The sequence below is a fragment of the Anolis sagrei genome, chromosome X (genome assembly GCF_037176765.1).
Source record: "Anolis sagrei isolate rAnoSag1 chromosome X, rAnoSag1.mat, whole genome shotgun sequence".
Classification (NCBI taxonomy): Eukaryota; Metazoa; Chordata; class Lepidosauria; order Squamata; family Dactyloidae; genus Anolis; species Anolis sagrei.
The window spans coordinates 22082955-22103155 of NC_090034.1; the positions used below are offsets into that span (position 1 = coordinate 22082955).

Below are 20201 nucleotides of genomic sequence, written 5' to 3' on the forward strand. Positions count from 1 at the left end.
GACCCTCAAACTGTTGGAGGGCCAGATTACAATTTGGAAAAAAAAAATAACATGAATGAATTCCCATGCACACTGCACAAATCTTATTTGTAGTTCAAAAACCACTTAAAAAAATACAATAATTAAAATGAAGAACAATTTTAACAAATATAAACTTCTTAGTATTTCAATGGGAAGTGTGGGCTTGCTTTTGGCTGATGAGATAGGGTTGTTGTTGCTGTTGTTCTGTGCTTTCAAGTTGTTTCAGACTTAGGTTGACCCTGAGCGAGGGCCGGCTAAATGACCTTCGAGGGCCGCATCCCGCCCCCGGGCCATAGTTTGTGGACCCCTGGTATGAACTCTACATGACTTCCTAATATACAATTCTATACAATTACACATAGCAATCTCTGATTGGTTCCCAACTCATTAACTTAACTCAGACCCAGGATTACATCATTCACAATCACCTGGACTAGGACAGAACACATTCCCCAAATGATTCCCTATATACAGTTAATGCATAACTCAGCATTTCCAATAGAAGCCTATTAGCAGTGTATGACTCAGCTATATTACATTACAATACATTGTAAAACCTGACAATATTATTATATATTCTATAATAATAATATACTATAATAAATAATAGCATAATAATATGGTAGTTTTCCAATAATATTATACTATTGTAATAAATAATATCCTGCTTTGGCTCCCAATGGGGTTTATTAATGGTTTCAAATGGGTATGTTATATTTGTAAACAGGGTTTTCTTGCTAACAGTTTTAGATAATCAAGTTGTGATATGGGATTTTAGCATATTTTAATCCGTTTTAATTTGTACTTTGTATGTTCTTATTGTATTGTTAACTGCTTTGAGTCTTGACGCAAATAAATAAATAGTAAAATATTTTTTCCCCTCTCCAATGGAGAGAAAATGGAGAATACCTTTGTAAAGGCTTTGCTTTCCAAAGGGACCTTTCCAGGCCTAGTCTCAAGTCTCAAGACCTTGTTCCAAGTTAGGACTTGGTGGAACTGGTTTTAAATTGATTTTAATGTATATGTTGTGTTAACAGTTTATGCCTATGTTTTTGTTTTATATTATATGTTTTTGTATTATTTTGCATATGTGGAAACCGCTCTGAGTCCCCTAGGGGAGATAGGGCAGTATACAAATGAAGTTTATTATTACTTTTATTATTATTAATTGGAAATATTGGAAAACTACCATATTATTATGCTATTATTTATTATAGTATATTATTATTATAGAATATATAATAATATAATGCATAATAATGCAATATATTATTATAGTAGAATAAATAAGTATAATAAAAATAATAAATGATATATATATAATTATATAAATTATATATGTTTAGTTTATTATTATTATTATAGAATACATAATATAACGGCACAATAAATACAATATACAATTATATATAATTTATATAATTATATATATAATTTATTATTATTTTATTATACTATTTCATTATACCATAATTATATATTATTATAGTATAATAAAATAGTATAATTAAATAATAAAGTTGTTGTAGGTTTTTCCAGGCTATATGGCCATGTTCTGGAGGCAATTTTTCTCCTGACGTTTTGCCTGCATCTATGGCAAGCATCCTCAGAGGTAGTGAGGTCTGTTGGAAGTAGGAAAAATGGGTTTATATATCTGTGGAATGACGAGGGTGGGACAAAGGATTTTTGTCTGCTGGGGCTAGCTGTGAATGTTTCAGCTGATCACCTTGATTAGCATTCAATGGCTTGGAAGGGCCTGGGGGGAATCTTTTGTTGAGAGTGATGTTATGTGCCTGTTTGTTTCCCCTCTGTTGTTTTGCTGTTGTAATTTTTGAGTTTTTAAATACTGGTAGCCAGATTTTGTTCATTTTCATGGTTTCTTCCTTTCTGTTGAAATTGTCCACATGCTTGTGGATTACAATGGCTTCTCTGAAATAATAGTAAATTATACATATAATTATAATTTGTCTCCTATGCTAATAATACATTATTGTCTCCTATGCTAATAATATAATATATTGTATATACTTATAATACTTATAATATAATGTAATACAATATAATACTAATAATATGATATTATAATTACATATTATTATTAGAGGAATCCTATTAGAGCCATGAGCGAAACCGTGAAGGGCCACCCAAGACGGGGCGGTCATGGCAGAGAGGTCAGACCAAGCATGATCCCTGGGGAAGGCAATGGCAAACCACCCCAGTATCCTTGCCAAGAAAACTAAATGGACCAGTACAACCAGAGATATGTCGGTATGCCATTGGAAGATGGGACTCCCAGGTCGGAAGATGGCCAAAATGCTACTGGGGAGGAGCAGAGGATAAGTTCAACTAGCCCCAGATGTGATGACGCAGCTAGCTCAAAGCCGAAAGGAAGGCTAGCGGCCGACGGTACTGGAGGTGAACGACGAATCCGATGCTCTAAAGATCAACACACCATAGGAACCTGGAATGTAAGATCTATGAGCCAGGGCAAATTGGATGTTGTTATTGGTGAGATGTCAAGACTAAAGATAGACATTCTGGGGGTGAGCGAACTGAAATGGACTGGAATGGGCCACTTCACATCAGATGACCACCAGATCTACTACTGCGGACAAGAGGAACATCGAAGAAATGGAGTAGCCTTCATAATTAATAAGAAATTTGCTAAAGCAGTGCTTGGATACAACCCAAAAAATGACAGAATGATATCAGTTTGAGTGCAAGGAAAGCCTTTCAACGTTACAGTGATCCAAATATACGCCCCAACCACAGCTGCTGAAGAAGCAGAAGTAGATCAGTTCTATGAGGATCTGCAGGACCTACTGGATAATACACCAAAAAGAGACATTATTTTCATTACAGGAGACTGGAATGCCAAGGTGGGAAGTCAAATGACAACTGGGATCACAGGCAAGCATGGTCTGGGAGAACAAAATGAAGCGGGACGCAGGCTGATAGAATTTTGCCAGGAAAACTCGCTGTGTATAACGAATACTCTCTTCCAACAACCTAAAAGACGGCTTTACACATGGACCTCACCAGACGGTCAACACCGAAATCAGATTGACTACATCCTTTGCAGCCAAAGGTGGCGGACATCCATCCAGTCGGTGAAAACAAGACCTGGGGCTGACTGTAGCTCAGATCACGAACTTCTTATTGCCCAATTTAGAATAAAACTAAAGAGATCAGGGAAAATACACAGACCAGTTAGATATGATCTCACTAACATTCCTAGCAAATACACAGTGGAAGTGAAGAACAGATTTGAAGGACTAGATTTAGTAAACAGAGTCCCAGAAGAACTATGGACAGAAGTCCGCGACATTGTTCAGGAGGCGGCAACAAAGTACGTCCCAAAGAAAAAGAAAACCAAGAAGGCAAAATGGTTGTCTGCTGAGACACTGGAAGTAGCCCAAGAAAGGAGGAAAGCAAAAGGAAACAGGGATAAGGGGAGATATGCCCAGTTAATGCGCAATTCCAGAGGTTAGCCAGAAGAGATAAGGAACTATTTTTAAATAAGCAATGCATGGAAGTGGAAGAAGACAACAGAATAGGAAGGGCACGAGACCTCTTCCAGAAAATTAGAAACATTGGAGGTAAATTTCAGGCAAAAATTGGTATGATAAGAAACAAAGATGGCAGGGACCTAACAGAAGCTGAAGAGATCAAGAGAAGGTGGCGAGACTATACAGAAGATCTGTATAGGAAGGATAATAATATCGAGGATAGTTTTGACGGTGTGGTGAATGAATTAGAACCAGACATCCTGAGGAGTGAGGTTGAATGGGCCTTAAAAAGCATTGCTAACAACAAGGCAGCAGGAGACGACAGGATCCCAGCTGAACTGTTTAAAATCTTAAAAGATGATGCTGTCAAGGTGATGCATGCCATTTGCCAGCAAATATGGAAAACACAAGAATGGCCATCAGACTGGAAAAAATCAACTTATATCCCCATACCAAAAAAGGGAAATGCGAAAGACTGCTCAAACTTCCGTACAGTGACCCTTATTTCTCATGCCAGTAAGGTAATGCTCAAGATCCTGCAAGGAAGACTCCAGCAATACATGGAGCGAGAGTTGCCAGATGTTCAAGCTGGGTTTAGAAAAGGCAGAGGAACGAGAGACCAGATTGCCAATATCCGCTGGATAATGGAGAAAGGCAGGGAGTTTCAGAAAAACATCTACTTCTGCTTCATTGACTATTCTAAAGCCTTTGACTGTGTGGATCATAATAAATTGTGGCAAGTTCTTGGTGGGATGGGCATCCCAAGCCCCCTTCCCTCTCTCCTGAGGAATCTGTACAAGGACCAAGTAGCAACAGTCAGAACTGACCATGGAACAACAGACTGGTTCAAGATTGGGAAAGGCATACGGCAAGGCTGCATCCTCTCACCCAACCTTTTTAACTTGTATGCAGAACACATCATGCGATGTGCGGGGCTGGATGAATGCAAAGCTGGGGAGAAAATTGCTGGAAGAAACATTAACAACCTCAGATATGCAGATGACACCACTCTGATGGCTGAAAGCGAGGAGGAGCTGAGGAGCCTTCTAATCAAGGCGAAAGAAGAAAGCGCAAAAGCCGGGTTGCAGCTAAATGTAAAAAAAACCAAGATTATGGCAACAAGAATGATTGACAACTGGAAAATAGAGGGAGAAAATGTGGAGGCCGTGACAAACTTTGTATTTCTAGGTGCAAAGATTACTGCAGATGCAGACTGTGGCCAGGAAATCAGAAGACGCTTACTTCTTGGGAGGAGAGCAATGTCCAGTCTTGATAAAATAGTAAAGAGTAGAGACATCAGACTGGCAACAAAGATCCGCCTAGTCAAAGCCATGGTATTCCCTGTAGTCACCTACGGATGTGAGAGCTGGACCTTAGGGAAGGCTGAGCGAAGGAAGATCGATGCTTTTGCGCTATGGTGCTGGAGGAAAGTTCTGAGAGTGCCTTGGACTGCGAGAAGATCCAACCAGTCCATCCTCCAGGAAAGAAAGCCTGGCTGCTCACTAGAGACAAAGTTGAAGTCCTTTGGCCACATCATGAGGAGACAGGAAAGCCTAGAGAAGACGATTATGCTGGGGAAAGTGGAAGGCAAAAGGAAGAGGGGCCGACCAAGGGCAAGATGGATGGATGGCATCCTTGAAGTGACTGGACTGACCTTGAAGGAGCTGGAGGTGGCGACGGCCGACAGGGAGCTCTGGCGTGGCCTGGTCCATGAGGTCACGAAGAGTCGGAGATGACTGAACGAATGAACAACAACAATTAGAGCCATGGTTGTACATGCCTGTAAAAGCCCATCTGAAACAAAAAAAAGTTGGAGAGGTAAACAAGCTATAGGATGCATGTTTGGAGGCCTCCCTTTTTCTTTTTGATCTTGGCGGGCTCTTTTGGGACCCTTTCCAGGCGATGGCCAGAGGAGTCCCATTGGATCCAATGTGTTTACACGAGTGCAAAGCCTTTCCCCAATCCAGGTTTGGAAATCTCTGCGGTTGACTTAGTCTCTACTCAGAGGAGTCCCATTGGAGGAGGGGAAAGGAGGAGGCGGGGCTTCCACTCGTGCCCTCCTCCCAATCCCTCCTCCCACCGGGTTTTCCTCCCGTGATGCTCCGCGCGCCTCGCTGGCAGTTTAAACCTGGGGCAGCCAATGAGGAACGCCTTTGGGGGCGGCGTAACGCTTCGGCTCCGGGTTTGAAATCCTCGAGGAAGGGCGAAGGCGGAGGAAGGAGGACATAGTCCAAGCCCGGGCCCGGTAAACCGTGGGTAAAAAAGGTACTCGGCCCCAAAACTCTCTGAAGAAGGAAAGATAGAAGAAGAAGAAAAGGAGGGAAAGAGGAGGAGAAGGAAATTGGAAACCCTCGAGGATCGGGGCCGGGAAACTTGCGCGTTGAGGCGGCACCAAAACTCAGCCACACTGTGCGGAGGAAGGAGAAGAAGAAGGGAAAGAGAAGAGGGAAAAGGAGGAGAGCAGCAAGGGAGGCGTCTTCGCTTCCTCCTCGACTGGAAACCCTTGAACTTTCCATTGTCACCGGGCGAGGATCGAGGCCGGGAAACTGCGCGAAAGAGGCACCAAACTCAAGCCAACTTTGGTGCGTAAAAGCGCACAGAGCAAGAACCAAGGAAGGAGAAGAACAGAAGGAGACAAGGAGGAGAGGCGTCTTAAAGGGAGGGGAGGGGTGTCTTGGCTTTCTCCTCGACTGGAAACTCGAAGTTGGGCGAGGATCGGGGCCGGGAAGCTGTGCGTAAAAGAGGCACCAAACTCAGCCCAACTTTGGTGCGTTGAAAGCGCCCAGAGCAAGAACAGAAGAAAGAAAGCAACGAAGGAAGGGAAAAGAAGGAGAAGTATCTTAAAAAGGAGGAGGGAAGCAAGAGAGGCGTCTTGGCTTCCTCCTCGACTGGAAACCCTCGAAGTTGGGCGAGGATCCGGGCCGGGAAGCTGTGCGTAAAAGAGGCACCCAACCCAACCCAACTTTGGTGCGTGAAACCACGTAGAGCAAGAATAGAGAAGGGGAAAGAAGGCAAAGCATCTTTAAAAGGAGGAGGGAAGAAATATAGGCGTCTTCTCTTCCTCCTTGACTGGAAACTTTCAAAGTTGAGCAAGGATCGGGGCCGGAAAGCTGTGCGTAAAAAGGCACCAAACTCAACCCAACTTTGGTGCGTCAAAGCGCACAGAGCAAGAACAGAGGAAGAGAAAAAGGGGGAAAGAAGGCGGGGCGTCTTAAAAAGAAGGAGGGAAGTAAGAGAGGCGTCTTGGCCTCCTTCTCGATTGGAAACCCTCGAAGTTGGGTGAGGACCGAGGCTGGGAAACTGCGCGTAAAAAGGCAGCAAACTCGACCCAACTCCGTGCGTAAAAGCGCCCCGAACTTGGCAGCATGAGCGCCGCTGTGCCCAGCCGGGCGCCTCCTTCCTCCGCTTCCTCCTCCGCGAAGGAAGCGGCGGCTAAAGCCTCGATCCCGGAGCAAGTGGTGGACCCTCGGAGCCGGCGCCGGTACCGCCTGGGCCGCTTCCTGGGCAAAGGGGGCTTCGCGCGGTGCTACGAGCTGACGGACACGGCCACCGGGGAGGTCTTCGCCGGGAAGGTGGTGCCCAAAGCGCTGCTGCTGAAGGCGCCGCAGAAGGAGAAGATGTCCATGGAGGTGGCCATCCACCGCAGCCTCCAACACCGGCACGTGGTGGCCTTCCACGGCTGCTTCGAGGACCCCAACTTCGTCTTCGTTGTCCTCGAGCTCTGCAGGAGGAGGGTGAGCTGTTGCATGGTCCAGCGTCTGACACTCTAGAGGAGTCTACACCAGGTATGGGCGAACTTTGGCCCTGCAGGCCGTGTTGGACTTCAACTCCCACCATTCCTAACAGCCTCAGGCCACTTAAGCGGCTGAGGGGGGAAAGGAAAGGGCCTGAGGCTGTTAGGAATGGTGGGAGTTGAAGTCCAACATCCCCTGCAGGGCCAAAGTTTGCCCAAGCCTGGCTCACTGTCAGATAATAATCTAGGATGGGGTCTCCTGCTCTTTCAGAGTTTGAGTGCATGGTTTCTAGTCCCCTTTTATCTTGTCCAAAAGGGGATACTGCAGGGCCCATCATCCACACACTCGCTCTTAGACTTTGGGGCTTGTTACCCCCACTGGCTTTCTCAAAGGTCAGGGGCACACCAAGATGTAAACTGGAGTTTAGTGTTGGCTGGGGATTGCAATTCCTAACAACATAGCTTTTGGACCAAGGGGATGGGTTTTCTTGCTCTTTCAGAATCTGAGTAGATGGTGGCCCCTTCAACCCTGCCATATAATCCAGATTATTCACTTTGAGCTGGGTTATATGAGTCTATGCTGCCAAATAATCCAGTTCAAAGCAAATAAGGATTTTGTACATCAGTGTAGAAGGATCTTGAGTTGTCCTTGTTCTTATATGGGGGAGAGGGGGATGGCTTTTCTTAGTCTTCAAATGTATGTGTGTCCTTATCTTCTCCAAGTCAACAGCTGCCTCACTTCTTTGTTGGAAACTCCATTCAGTCCCAACAAGGACAGTGTGACCAAATGGAATTTCCAGCCAAACAGCCGGAAAACTCACAGCAACCCAAAAAAGCTCCATTCAGTTCCACGTTCATTTGGTGGCTTTGAGTGAGAAAAGAAGCAAAATAAATCTCCATCATATTTGGCTTGGATGGAAATCCATCTTCTGTCTGGAGAGCATATGAATCTTGCATTTTAAAGGGGGCGAGGTCTGTTTTAGGAGCAGCCTCTGGGTTTCCTGGGAACAGGAGAAGCCACGCCAGAAGGAGCCATTGGCTCCCTGTTTTGAAAACTCAACGGCTGGCTGCCCTTCCAAAGGAATACAAGGCGCCTTTCCATCGGCATGAAGCTCCTTGGCCCTTTGTGCGGCTGTGTCCAGACCAGCCACTTATCCCTCATTCATGCCTTGTTAACAGTCCTGGTTTCCTCTGTTGAGTTTTGGGATTTGTAATTTGAGAAGGGAGGGGCTCAGAATTCTCAGAACTCATTCAGAGAGAGTTGGAAAGCACTTGCCAAACTGGAAATCCCAGGCTGGTGTGACTTCTGGGAGTTATCAGTCCAGAAAGGTTGTGGGTTGCATTTAGCTAAACTGGGATCTGGGAAAACTGGGTGAAAATCCAAATGAAACTGAAGAGAGAAGTCCTGTTGGGAACTCCCTTTCAAAGGAGAAAGATGAGAATCTCAATGCACTTTCTGATTCCTGGCCTTTATTATTAGTATTCTTAATATTAATAATATCAGTCATTTACATCCCACTTTCCCCCCCATTATTGGGATTTGTTACAATTTATACCAGGGAGCAGGGTGAGCTTCCGCTGTTAGTCCCAGCTTCTGCCAATCTAGCAGTTTGAAAACATGCAACTGTGAGTAAATCAATGGGTGAACTCCCCTGTTAGCCCTAGCTTTTGCCAACCTAGCAGTATGAAAACATGCAAATATGAGTAAATCAATAGTTATCGCTCCGGTGGGAAGGTAAACAGCACTCCATGCAGTCATGCTGGCCACATGACCTTGGAGGTGTCTATGGACAATGCCGGCTCTTCGACTTAGAAATTGAGATGAGCACCACCCCTCAGAGTCAGACATGAGTAATGTCAAGGGGAAACCTTTACCTTATACAGACATAAAACCAGAGCATATAAAAATATTCTAAAATCAGTTCAAAAGTTTGGGAGCAGCCACTGAGAAAGCCCCGTCTCCCTTCCTTTTTTTCCATTGGGTTTCCTTTTCTAATGGTGGGTTTTTTTGGTCCTCTTCCCTCTCCTTTTAGTCCCTTTTGGAGCTGCACAAGCGCCGGAAAGCCCTGACGGAGCCAGAGGTCCGATACCTCCTACGCCAGATCATCCAGGGCTGCCAGTATTTGCACAGCAACCGGGTCATCCACCGGGACCTCAAGCTGGGCAACCTCTTCCTCAATGATGACATGGAGATCAAGATAGGTAAGGGCTGAAGAGATTAGCGGCTGGTGTCAACTAATACAATCCCATCAAAGGGGCTTAAATGTCTTCAACCAAAGGCCTGGTTCATGTCAAACTTCATTTTTAAAGAACTCAAATCCCATGATGCAGTGTGTTTCTGAGGACTAAACCGAGGCTGTTCTTGGTCTTTCTTGCAGGCGACTTTGGCTTGGCCACCAAAGTGGAGTACGACGGAGAGCGAAAGAAGACCCTCTGCGGGACCCCCAACTACATTGCCCCCGAGGTCCTGAGCAAGAAGGGCCACAGCTTCGAGGTGGACATCTGGTCCCTTGGATGCATCATGTACGGACACAGGCATGGGCCAACCATGCCCACTTTGTCATGCAAAACTGGATGTAAATGCTGAGCACAAGTTTACTCACAGATCCATTGTGTCTAGGGCATAGTTTTTGCACTTTGGGGCTCTTTTTTCCTGTGCAAAAAAATAGCCCCCAGCATTTACTTTGCATAGGACACCATTTATTTAGTGTTCCGTATGTACTCTTTTTGATATGAAACAAAAGTTGCACTTCACTGGAGTTTTGTGCAAAGAAGCAACCAGATAAAATTTAAAAAAATGTTTTGGCGCTAACACATTTCTGTGAGTTGTAAAAATATGATCTCTCTGACGGCTCATTTACTCCGCTCAAGGCATCTTTTTTCCCCACCAAGGTTGAAAATGTTTTGCACAATAAACCTTGGTTTATCTGCTGCTGAGGTGATATTCATTGGTTTCTTTTTGCAGGTACACCCTTCTGGTTGGCAAGCCGCCATTCGAGACCTCGTGCCTGAAGGAGACCTATATTCGGATCAAGAACAACGATTACACCATCCCACAGGTATAGCCTAGGCGCTAAATGGTGGCATGAAATCCTTGGTCTTTAATGCAGCCCAAAGGAGAAATTCCAGGCCTCTCCCAAAGCCACAGTTGGGTTGAAACTTTGATGAGAACAAAGGCAGGAAAACTAGAATAATACTAATTTAAATGGGTCCCAAAGGCCATCTAGCTCAACCCCTGTACCTATGCCATTGTTGTTGTTGTTATTATTATTAGTAGTAGTAGTAGTTATGTCCCACTTTTTCTCTCTCAAAGGAGACTTAACGTGGCTTCGCTAAGACATATAAGTAGTTGTTGTCGTCGTAATATCCTGCTTATCCTCTCCCAAAAGACACTCAAAAGTCCCTATTTCATGAAGGCATCATCATCATTATTATTGCTGCATGTAGTTATCTCTTCTTCTTTCTCAAAGAAGACTGAGATCCCTTCTACACTGCCAAATAAAATCCAGATTATCTGCTTTGAACTGGATTATCTGGCAGTGTGGACTGATATAATGTTGGATTATCTGATTTGATAATCTGGATTACATGGCATTGTCGAAGAGGCCTCAAAGTGGCCATAGAATCATAAGAGTTGGACGAGACCTCATGGGCTATCCAGTCCAACCCCCTGCCAAGAAGCAGGAAAATTGCATTCAAAGCGCCCCGACAGATAGCCATTCAGCCTCTGCTTAAAAGCCTCTAAAGAAGGAGCCTCCACCACACACCAGGGCAGAGAGTTCCACTGCTGAACAGCTCTTATGGTTAGGAAGTTCTTCCTGATGTTCAGGTGGAATCTCCATTCTTGTAGTTTGAAGCCATTGTTCTGTGTCCTAGTCTTCAGGGCAGCAGAAAACAAGCTTGCTCCTCCCTATGACTTCCCCTCACATATTGATACATGTCCCTCATCCTGTCTCCTCTCAGCCTTCTCTTCTGCAGGCTTAAGATGCCCAGCTCTTTAAGCCACTTCCCAAAGGAATTGGTGCCGCTGGTGTCATATGTATTTATATCCCACTTTTTCTCTCTCAAAGGAGACCTGAAGCAGTTAACATTAGAAGTCATGCAATGTGTACATTTAAACCTAAACATTAAAATAGAGTGAAATACAAGGAATTATGAAACGCACATAGCTAAAGGCCTCCAAAGATGGAGAACCCTCAATTCCTGTTTCCAAACCCAGATTGGGGGTGGGTTGGGAATTATGTAACTGTGGTATGTGGATGATAGAAGTGGCTGCCATGGCACCTCCATTCATGAGACAGATTTGGGCAGAGACTTTGCAAGGGGAAGCTGGGAGCTCCGGCGCCCACTCTGCTCCGGGCCTGGCCTTCATCCTCTCCCTTTTCCTGCAGAATGTCAACCCGGTGGCTAGCAACCTGATCCGGAAGATGCTGCGCTCGGACCCAGCAGCCCGCCCCACAGTGGATGAGCTCCTGGGAGAGGAGTTCTTCACGACCGGCTACACCCCCTCACGGCTGCCCACCACATGCCTGACCGTGCCCCCCAGGTTCTCCCTGGCCCCCACCAGCCTGGACCTCACCACCAGGAAGCCCCTCACCGTGGTCAACAAGGGTGAGCGCCAAGAAAGGAAGGAAGGAAAGGGCGGCAGCATGGGACGGAAAGGTGGGTGGTGAGGGGGCCAGGCTTACAATTCATAGGGTTACAGAGTTGGAAGGGGCCACTGTCCAACAGCTCTAATGAAATAGATGGATGAAGGAACCATAAGAGTGTGAAGGGCTCCCAAAGGGCCATCCAGTCCAACGTCTTTCTGCCAGGCAGGGATACCTAATGGATGACCATCCTAACAGATGACCATCCAGAGATTGCACTCTGTCACAATCTGAATCCTAGAGTTGGAACCCCCAAAGGTCACCCAGCCCAACCCCCTTCTGCCAGGCAGAGATACCCAATCCAAGCCCTCCCAACAGATGGCCATCCAGTCTTGGTTAAAAGATGTCCAAAGAAGCACTCTGTCACAATCTGAATCCGAGAGTTGGAGGGAACCCCAAAGGTCATCCAGTCCAATTCCTTCTACCAGACAATCCAAGCCCTCCTAACAGATCACCTGCTGTACTTTAAGAGCTCCAATGATGGAGACTCCACCACTGTTCATTCCATCTTGAACGTTTCCAGAGGCCGAAACACCTGAAAGAACAAAGCGCATAAGAGGTTTCCAAGTCCCCTGCCTCAAACTGCAAACATGGAACCGTGGTGGGAGTTAAAGCTGGAATCAATGTGCAGTAATTTTGTTGTGTGGCTCAAAAAGGACGATGTGTGGGCTCACCTGAGCACCTTGTTTCCCAATCCAGGCCCGGAGAGCCCTGCGCTGGAGAAGGTGGTGGCCGAGAAGGAGGAGGAGGTGGCCCTGAGAGAGACCGGGGAGACCACTGACGGCCACTTGGCCGACCTGCTCCAGCAGCTGGCCCTGGTGAATGCCTCCAAGCCCTCCGAAAGGGCCATCATCCGGCAAGGTGAAGCGGCTGGCAATGGTGGGGGAAAATGGGCTTTGAGCTGGCATGATTCCCTCTAGTAACCTGTCTGTTTCTCTTCCAGAGGATGCTGAGGACCCGGCCTGCATCCCCATCTTTTGGGTCAGCAAGTGGGTGGACTACTCAGACAAGTACGGCTTAGGTGGGTAAGAATAAATTCTGAGTCTGGGTCTGCTTTGTCTTGACTTTGGGGTCGCTTTCTTCACATATTTTGGCCATTGCATCCTGTAGCCTCATGGACCCTCAGCCCACAATCTTTGTGGGCCTCTCAGTGTGTCTCCTCTACCATGAGCATATATGCCCATGCAGTATGGAGAGAGGGGAAACTGCCAGGCTTGTCCTTTTACAATGGCACTTCCAGAAGGATATTCAATCAGTTTTTATTACTCCCATTGTACAGAAGATCCCTGGAAGAAATGAAGAATATTATCTAAAACTCATAAAGGATGGGGATCCACTGATCACTTCTTTTTATTGTGTCAGAAGCGAATTCAGAATATACTGCAAGTTGCTTCTGGTGTGAGAGAATTGGCCGTCTGCAAGGATGTTGCCCAGGGAACGCCTGGATATGTTACCATCCTGCTGGGAGACTTCTCTCATGTCCCCACATGGGAAGCTGGGGCTGACAGGCAGGAGCTCACCCCCGTCTCGCAGATTCAAACCGTTGACCTTCAGGTCAGCAGTTCAGCTGGGTTTAGCCCATTGCACCACCGTAGCTCCCCATTGATCACTTACTGAGTGGCTGAGCTATAGGGCCCCCTTGTGGTGCAGCAGGGTAAGCTGCTGAAGGTTGGCGGTTCAAACCTGGGGAGCTCCCGTTGTTAGCCCCAGCTTCTGCCAACCTAGTGGTTTGAAAACATGCCAATGTGAGTAGATAAATAGGTATAGTGCTTCATGTAATCACGCTGGCCACATGATCTTGGAGGTGTCTATGGACAATGACGGCTCTTTGGCTTAGAAATGGAGATGAGCCTCCCAAAGTTGGACACAGCTAGACATCATGTCAGGGGAAACCTTTACCTTTAAGCTATAAAAATAAAGGAAGCAGTTTGTGGATGAATTTTAGCAGATGAAGTGTTAACATACTCATTTTATTATCCATACCCACAGACTTTATATGCGTCATAGATGAAGCTGTGTAGATTGACTCCATATTGTGGACTTTCTGCTTTTTATGTTCTAGTCTTAATGTTAACCTTTGCGTTTCAACTGTTGTTATTTTGTTGTTGTTGTTATTTGAAACACAACAAGATGAGTCCACAGCAGACACTCTGCTGGCTGTTGAATTGGATCACATGTCGGACACTTCCCAAGTGTCTAGGACTGTGTGATGTATCGGCGAATAATGCGTGCAGATCCCAGTAAGGTGGCCTTCTGCGGATGGTAATTTTGTCAGCACTGATTGTGTTTAAGTGCAGGTCAAGGTCTTTAGGCACTGCACCCAGTGTGCCAATCACCACTGGGACCACCTTTACTGGTTTGTGCCAGAGTCTTTGCAGTTTGATTTTTCAATCCTCATATCGTGTCAGCTTTTCTAGTTGTTTCTCTGCAATCCTGCTGTCACCTGGGATTGTGACATCAACGAGCCATACTTTGTTTTTTAACACAATTGTGAGGTCAGGAGTATTATGTTCCAAAACTATCTTTCTGAATCCGGAAGTCCCATCGGAGTTTGGCGTGTTCATTCTCTGTAACTTTTTCCATCTTGTGATCCCACCAGTTCTTTGTCGCAGACAGATGGTATTCGTGGCACAGGTTCCAATTAATCATCTGAGCAGCGGTATTATTATTATTATTATTATTATTATTATTATTATTATTATTCAGGTTACCAGCTCTGTGACAACAGTGTCGGGGTGCTCTTTAACGACTCCACCCGCCTCATCCTCTACCAGGATGGTGACAACCTCCAATACATTGAACAGAATGGCTCTGAGTCCTACTTCAACGTCCGCTCGTACCCAGAGTCCTTCAACAAAAAGGTCAGTCAGTTACCGATAAGGGGGGCAGGTTGGGAGCTGCCAAAAGCCTTCCTGCCTAAGTGGAGAGGTCTGGCCCCAGAGCCGTATGTTTCCCAAAGCCCTGACCCTTCCGGTCTCCTTGCAGGTGACGCTGCTGACATACTTCAGCAACTACATGAGCGAGCACCTGCTGAAGGCCGGGGCCAACATCACCCCGAGGGAAGGGGATGAGTTGGCCCGCCTACCCTACCTCCGGACCTGGTTTCGCACCCGCAGTGCCATCATCCTGCACCTCAGCAACGGCACTGTCCAGATCAACTTCTTCCAGGTGAGGCCTGGTGGGACCTTCCTGCCACCCCACTTCCCAAAAAACAAAACAAAACACACTCCCCTTTGGCCTGGGAGTTGAGTGGGGCACAAGAATAGATACAGAAGGCCCTTCCACACAACCGTATAACCCAGAATATCAAGGCAGATAATCCCACAATATCTGCATTGAACTGGGTTATCTGAGGCTATGAGGTTGGATGGCCATCTGCTGGGAGGGCTTGGGCGGTACCATCCTCCTGCATTTAAGATGGGCCTTAGGTGCCCTTTCCAAAAAAGCTATGATTCTATAGCCCTATTTCTGCATGTCCCTTCTAATGTCTATGAGGCTGGATGGCCATCTGTCAGGAGGGCTCGGAGGGATGGTGCCTCCCTCCTGTATTTCAGAATGGGGTTGGACCAGATGGCCCTTGGGTGCCCCTTCCATCTCTTGGATGTTATAGCCCCATTTCACCTTCACTCTGTTTGAAGAGGTTGGATGGCCATCTGCTGAGAGGGCTCAGATGGTGCCTTTCTCCTGTATTTTGGAAGGCCCCTTCCAAATCTATGATTCTATAGCCCTATTTCTCCATAATCCTTCTAATGCCTATGAAGCTAAATGGCCATCTGCTGGGAAGGGTCGGAAGGATGGTGCCTTCCTCTTGTATTTCAGAATGGGGTTGGACCGGATGGTCTTTGGGTGCTCCTTCCATCTCTTGGATTCTATAGTCTCATTTCTCCTTAACTCTTCATTAAAAGAGGTTGGGTGGCCATCTGTTGGGAGGGCTCGGATGGTCCTTTCCTTCTTTTTTTCAGATGGGCCTTTGGGTGCCCTTTCCAAATCTATTGATTCCATGGCGCCATTTCTCCATGACCCTTCTAATGTCTATGAGGCTGGCCTTCCACCTCTCGGACCCTTTTTTTAACCCCTTCCTGCTTCATCTCCCTTAGGACCACACCAAGATCATCCTGTGTCCCTTGATGGGGGCCGTGTCCTACATCGACGAGCGGCGGGGCTTCCGGACCTACCGCCTGAGCCTGTTGGAGGAACACGGCTGCTGCAAGGGGCTGGCCAGCCGCCTCCGCTACGGCCACACCATGGTGGAGAAGCTGCTCAGCTCCAAGTCGGGGGCCATGGCCTGCCCCAAGCCCCCCGCAAACTAGACCTCCTGAGTGGCAAGACAGCCTCCGCCGCCTGCTGTTGGAAGGCCATTTGCACACAGGCAGAAGGGCTCTTCCTTGGACTGGAGAACAAACGCTGCTGTTTCTGTTTCCCAAAATGGATCTGTTTCCTCCGCTTTTTTTGGCCGAGAAAAAGTGGCCCTCCCTTCCCACTCGCCTCCATAGTAGCTGGACCCCAGAGCATTATTTCTACATGGGGTCGGGGTGAGCCTTTCTCCAGGAAGGGTTGGCCTTCCTCTTCTTATCGTTCCTGTCCTTGGCCTTCGTTTTGTCATTCTTGAGTCTTTTGAACTTCCACACTTTTAAAAAATATTGCACCAAATTAAAATATCTGTATCCTGTCGTCGTCCCCCTTTTGTACTTTACTCACTAACTAATAAAGAGAATTCTCAAAATTTGCAGGCCCATGGAGGTCCTCCACATGGCTTTTCTGGTTTGAAATCTAAGGCCAGCCCTGGTCGTGAAATTTGGGGACGGGAGGGGAATTTCAGTTGGAGAGTTCAAAATTAATTGCCTTATCAGACATAGAGTAATCTAGGAGAGCTTCTGTCCCAGGCAGTAAAAAAACAGTACTACTACTACTACTACTACTACTACAATAATAATAATAATAATAATAATAATAATAATAATCGAACTGTAAAGACTCTGGCACAAACCAGTAAAGGTGGTCCCAGTGGTGATCGGCACACTGGGTGCAGTGCCTAAAGACCTTGGCCTGCACTTAAACACAATCAGTGCTGACAAGATTATCTGCCAGCTGCAAAAGGCCATCCAATACAACAGCCAGCAGAGTGTCTGCTGTGGACTCATGTTGTTTCAAGTAATAGTATTTCATTGATTGCAAAGTGCCATTGATTTTAAAATGCAATGTTGGGGCTCCGATTTCAGGTGGAGAAAAGGTGTCTCAACTTAAGCTTTCTCCCCAATCCTTGTTTCCACAACAAGCCATTTTTTTAAAAAAAATCTAATTATTACAGGGACACAAAGCAGGGTGAAATCCTCTGAACGTGGCCCTAGACAGCCAAACAAACATCACTTGGTTGTTGTGTGTTTTCCGGGCTGTATGGCCATATTCCAGAAGCATTCTCTCTTGACATTTTGCCTGCATCTGTGGCAGGCATCTTCAGAGGTTATGTCAGACCCCACATGTTGTAGTAGAGCCTGTTAGTAACACTGCAAGTGGTAGTATGGGTGTCAGAAGGGGGGAAAGGAGTGCTCATGAGCAAGAACTAGATGAGGAACAACAAAGGAAAAGGATCCGGGATATACTTATGTCGCCTACCGATGAACGGTTTTCTGATCAGCGAAGGATCAGTGAGGGAGAGGAAGGAGATACAGTGGATGTGAATAGGGGAACTAAGAGGGTTACTCGGGAGCAGGAATCGGATGAGAAGTGACAAAGGAAGAAAATCCAGGATATACTCCCACAGATGAAGAGTCATTTCCTGTCGTAGTCAACTGTGAATCGCACATTGTGGTATTCCTGCGCAGGCCAACTTCGGAACCTTCTAGAAGCTTAAAAGAATTGTATCCCCCTCCTGGCCCCGCCCCACCCCCTCTCAAGTATATAAGACCCCTGGGAGGGGCCAGCCACCAGTCCTCTTTTTTCCGCCATCAGTGGGCTATCAACTAGTGAACCTTCGCTGTAGCTCTATTTCTTTGGACTTACTGGACTTGACTTGGATTGACTGAATGACAAGGTACTCTATCCCCCTCAACCCGGACTGGATTTGGATTCTCTCTACCTCTCTGTTCCCCCGATTTTGGACTGACCTTATGGCGACGACTTCTTTCAAAAAATGTTCGGCATGCCCGAATGTCCTACCGGACACAGATGGACACGAGCTATGCTTGGCCTGCCTGGGCGAGGCACACCTCTCCCAAACATGCGCGATTTGTGCTGCATTCACTCCGCAGACGCGGAAAAATAGAGAGTCGCGACTGAAGGTGGCACTCTATGAGAGTGCCCTAATGCCCCCGTCCCTGCCAATAGGCCTCCAATAACTGGGGAAGGCAGCGCAGCAGGCCAGGCCAGACCCTTTGGTCCTAAAGAAGAAGGCCAAAAAGCAGAGAGACAAGGCCCAACAAAATGGCCGCTCGGCGGGTGCCCCAGCTAAAGCGCCCAGCAAAAGGGCGGGAAACCCCTCATCTGCCGCTCCCCCGACTGTCTCGCCAGCGACCTCCCACCAATACAGGGAGCTCGCTCTGCCTTTACCTGCCGGAGAACAGTCGGCGCAGGAGGAGCGCCCGACCCCGTCACCATTGGCTCAGGCACCGATAATGGAACTGCCTACAGCGGTGCAGAGACAGGCCCTCTTGCCTCCGGCCTTGGCTTCCCCGATATCGAAGCGCGGCTTTGGGAGGCGGCGTCGACTCCCATGCCGATACTGAGTGCTGCCGACCTCGAGCCTCCCGGGAGCGAGAGGCCAGCCTCCTCAGGGGGCGTGGCTTTCCCCCAGCCGGAGGCTCCGCCCACGCGAGGGGCGGAGGCGCAGGAACCACGGCCGAGCACCGGGACGAGCCCTTCACCAGCCGCTGAATGCCTTCCAACCCCAATTGCGCCGGTACCAAGATCATCGGAGAGGCGCAGGGATAGAAGGAGGAGATTGCGCTCCCTATCGAGACGGAGCCATCGCTCCAGGGGATCCCAGAGTCAGAGGGCACCGAGGGGACGCTCGAGGCCAGGCTCTCCCTCATGCTCAATTTCTGACTCCTCTTCATCCTCCTTATCCTCCTCCAGGGGTTCCAGGAGGGCACGTCGGTCTAGGAGGTCACATTCATATAGCTCTCAATGGACCCGCTATGGACCCAGTGCATACCCTTACCCTGGAATGTGGCAGCTGGGACCCTCGGGCCAGTTTATGTTTGCCCAGCATCCAAACCCCCCTTTTGCCCCTTTTACCAGAATGGAGGCAATCCCGGGTGTGCAGCAAAGGGGCTGTGTAACTGCTACTACAGTTTTCTCCCAGACACCCCCTATGTCGGCTCAAGCAACTGTCACTTCCAATGCTGAACTTGGACAAAGGGATTATCCTGACCATAATATTTGTGCTGACCGAAATCCTGCTTGTGTTAACCGCAATGCCTGTGTAGACCGCTCTCTCTGTGTAGACCAAAGTAATTGTGATGCTGCTTCTGTACTCGCTCCCACCCATCCTGAGCCACCCGGCACCCCCCTGGTGGCTCAAGATGCAGTCATACCCATGGAGGAACAAAATGTAGAAGAGTTGGAGGATTCTGTCTCCTCAACCGATCCTACCGATTCAACACAGGTTCAGAAAGCAACAGATGCCACCCCGTTGCCAGCTGACTAATAAATTCTCACCCCTAGTGGACAGAATGATCAAAGCGTTAGATATACCTGCTCCCAGGGCCCCAGAGCACGTGGAGGACCCGATGTTCCCCTCGGAGGAACAAAATGTACCAGTCTCCACGTCGCTCCCCATGCTACCTTATCTCATAAAATTGGCAAAAATTCTGGATGCATCCCCAGCCAATGTGACTGCCACTCCCAGAAAGGTTGACTCTCTCTATAGAATCGGCCTGGCAGCAGCTAAATGGGTCTCAACCCCCCAAAGCCCAACATCGTTGTGGCCGAGGTGGTAAAGTCAAAGAAGCCTAAGGGAACACTTTCGGCCCCACCGGACAAGGAGGGAAAGAAGATAGACCTGCTAGGAAAGAAGGCTCACCTGGCCACTGGCCTGGTCACCCGTATGGCTCATTATGCTACGTACATTCGCGGTTATCAGACTTTCCTCTGGTCCAAGATGCTCCCGTATTTGGAGAAGCTCCGTCCAGAGGAGCAGCGCTTCCCTAAAGCGCTGCAGTCCGAAGCCCTTCTGTTATCTAAAATCCAAAAGGATTTCACTAAGCATTTAGCTGAATCCGCGGGCCACCTATTTGCAACATCAATAAGGAGACATGCCTGGTTGAGAGGAGTCAACCTCTCAGAGGAGGG

The 20201-nt window shown here is 47.4% G+C and overlaps 1 protein-coding gene across 2 annotated transcripts; it reads left to right on the forward strand.

Annotated features, from left to right (window-relative positions):
* Positions 1-5659: 5659 nt before the first annotated feature.
* On the forward strand, positions 5660-16635 carry PLK1 (polo like kinase 1). Of its 2 annotated transcripts, none has more exons than XM_060786445.2 (10): positions 5660-7264; positions 9297-9465; positions 9642-9786; positions 10229-10322; positions 11655-11925; positions 12612-12773; positions 12856-12933; positions 14619-14773; positions 14898-15080; positions 16010-16635. In XM_060786445.2, exons 1-10 carry the CDS (start codon positions 6896-6898, stop codon positions 16220-16222), a joined length of 1839 nt encoding a protein of 612 aa, XP_060642428.2. In that variant the 5' UTR covers positions 5660-6895; the 3' UTR covers positions 16223-16635. The 2 variants fall into 2 exon arrangements, with proteins under 2 accessions (XP_060642428.2, XP_060642429.2); XM_060786446.2 differs by having other exon boundaries at positions 5662-7264; positions 11655-11874.
* Positions 16636-20201: the final 3566 nt, after the last annotated feature.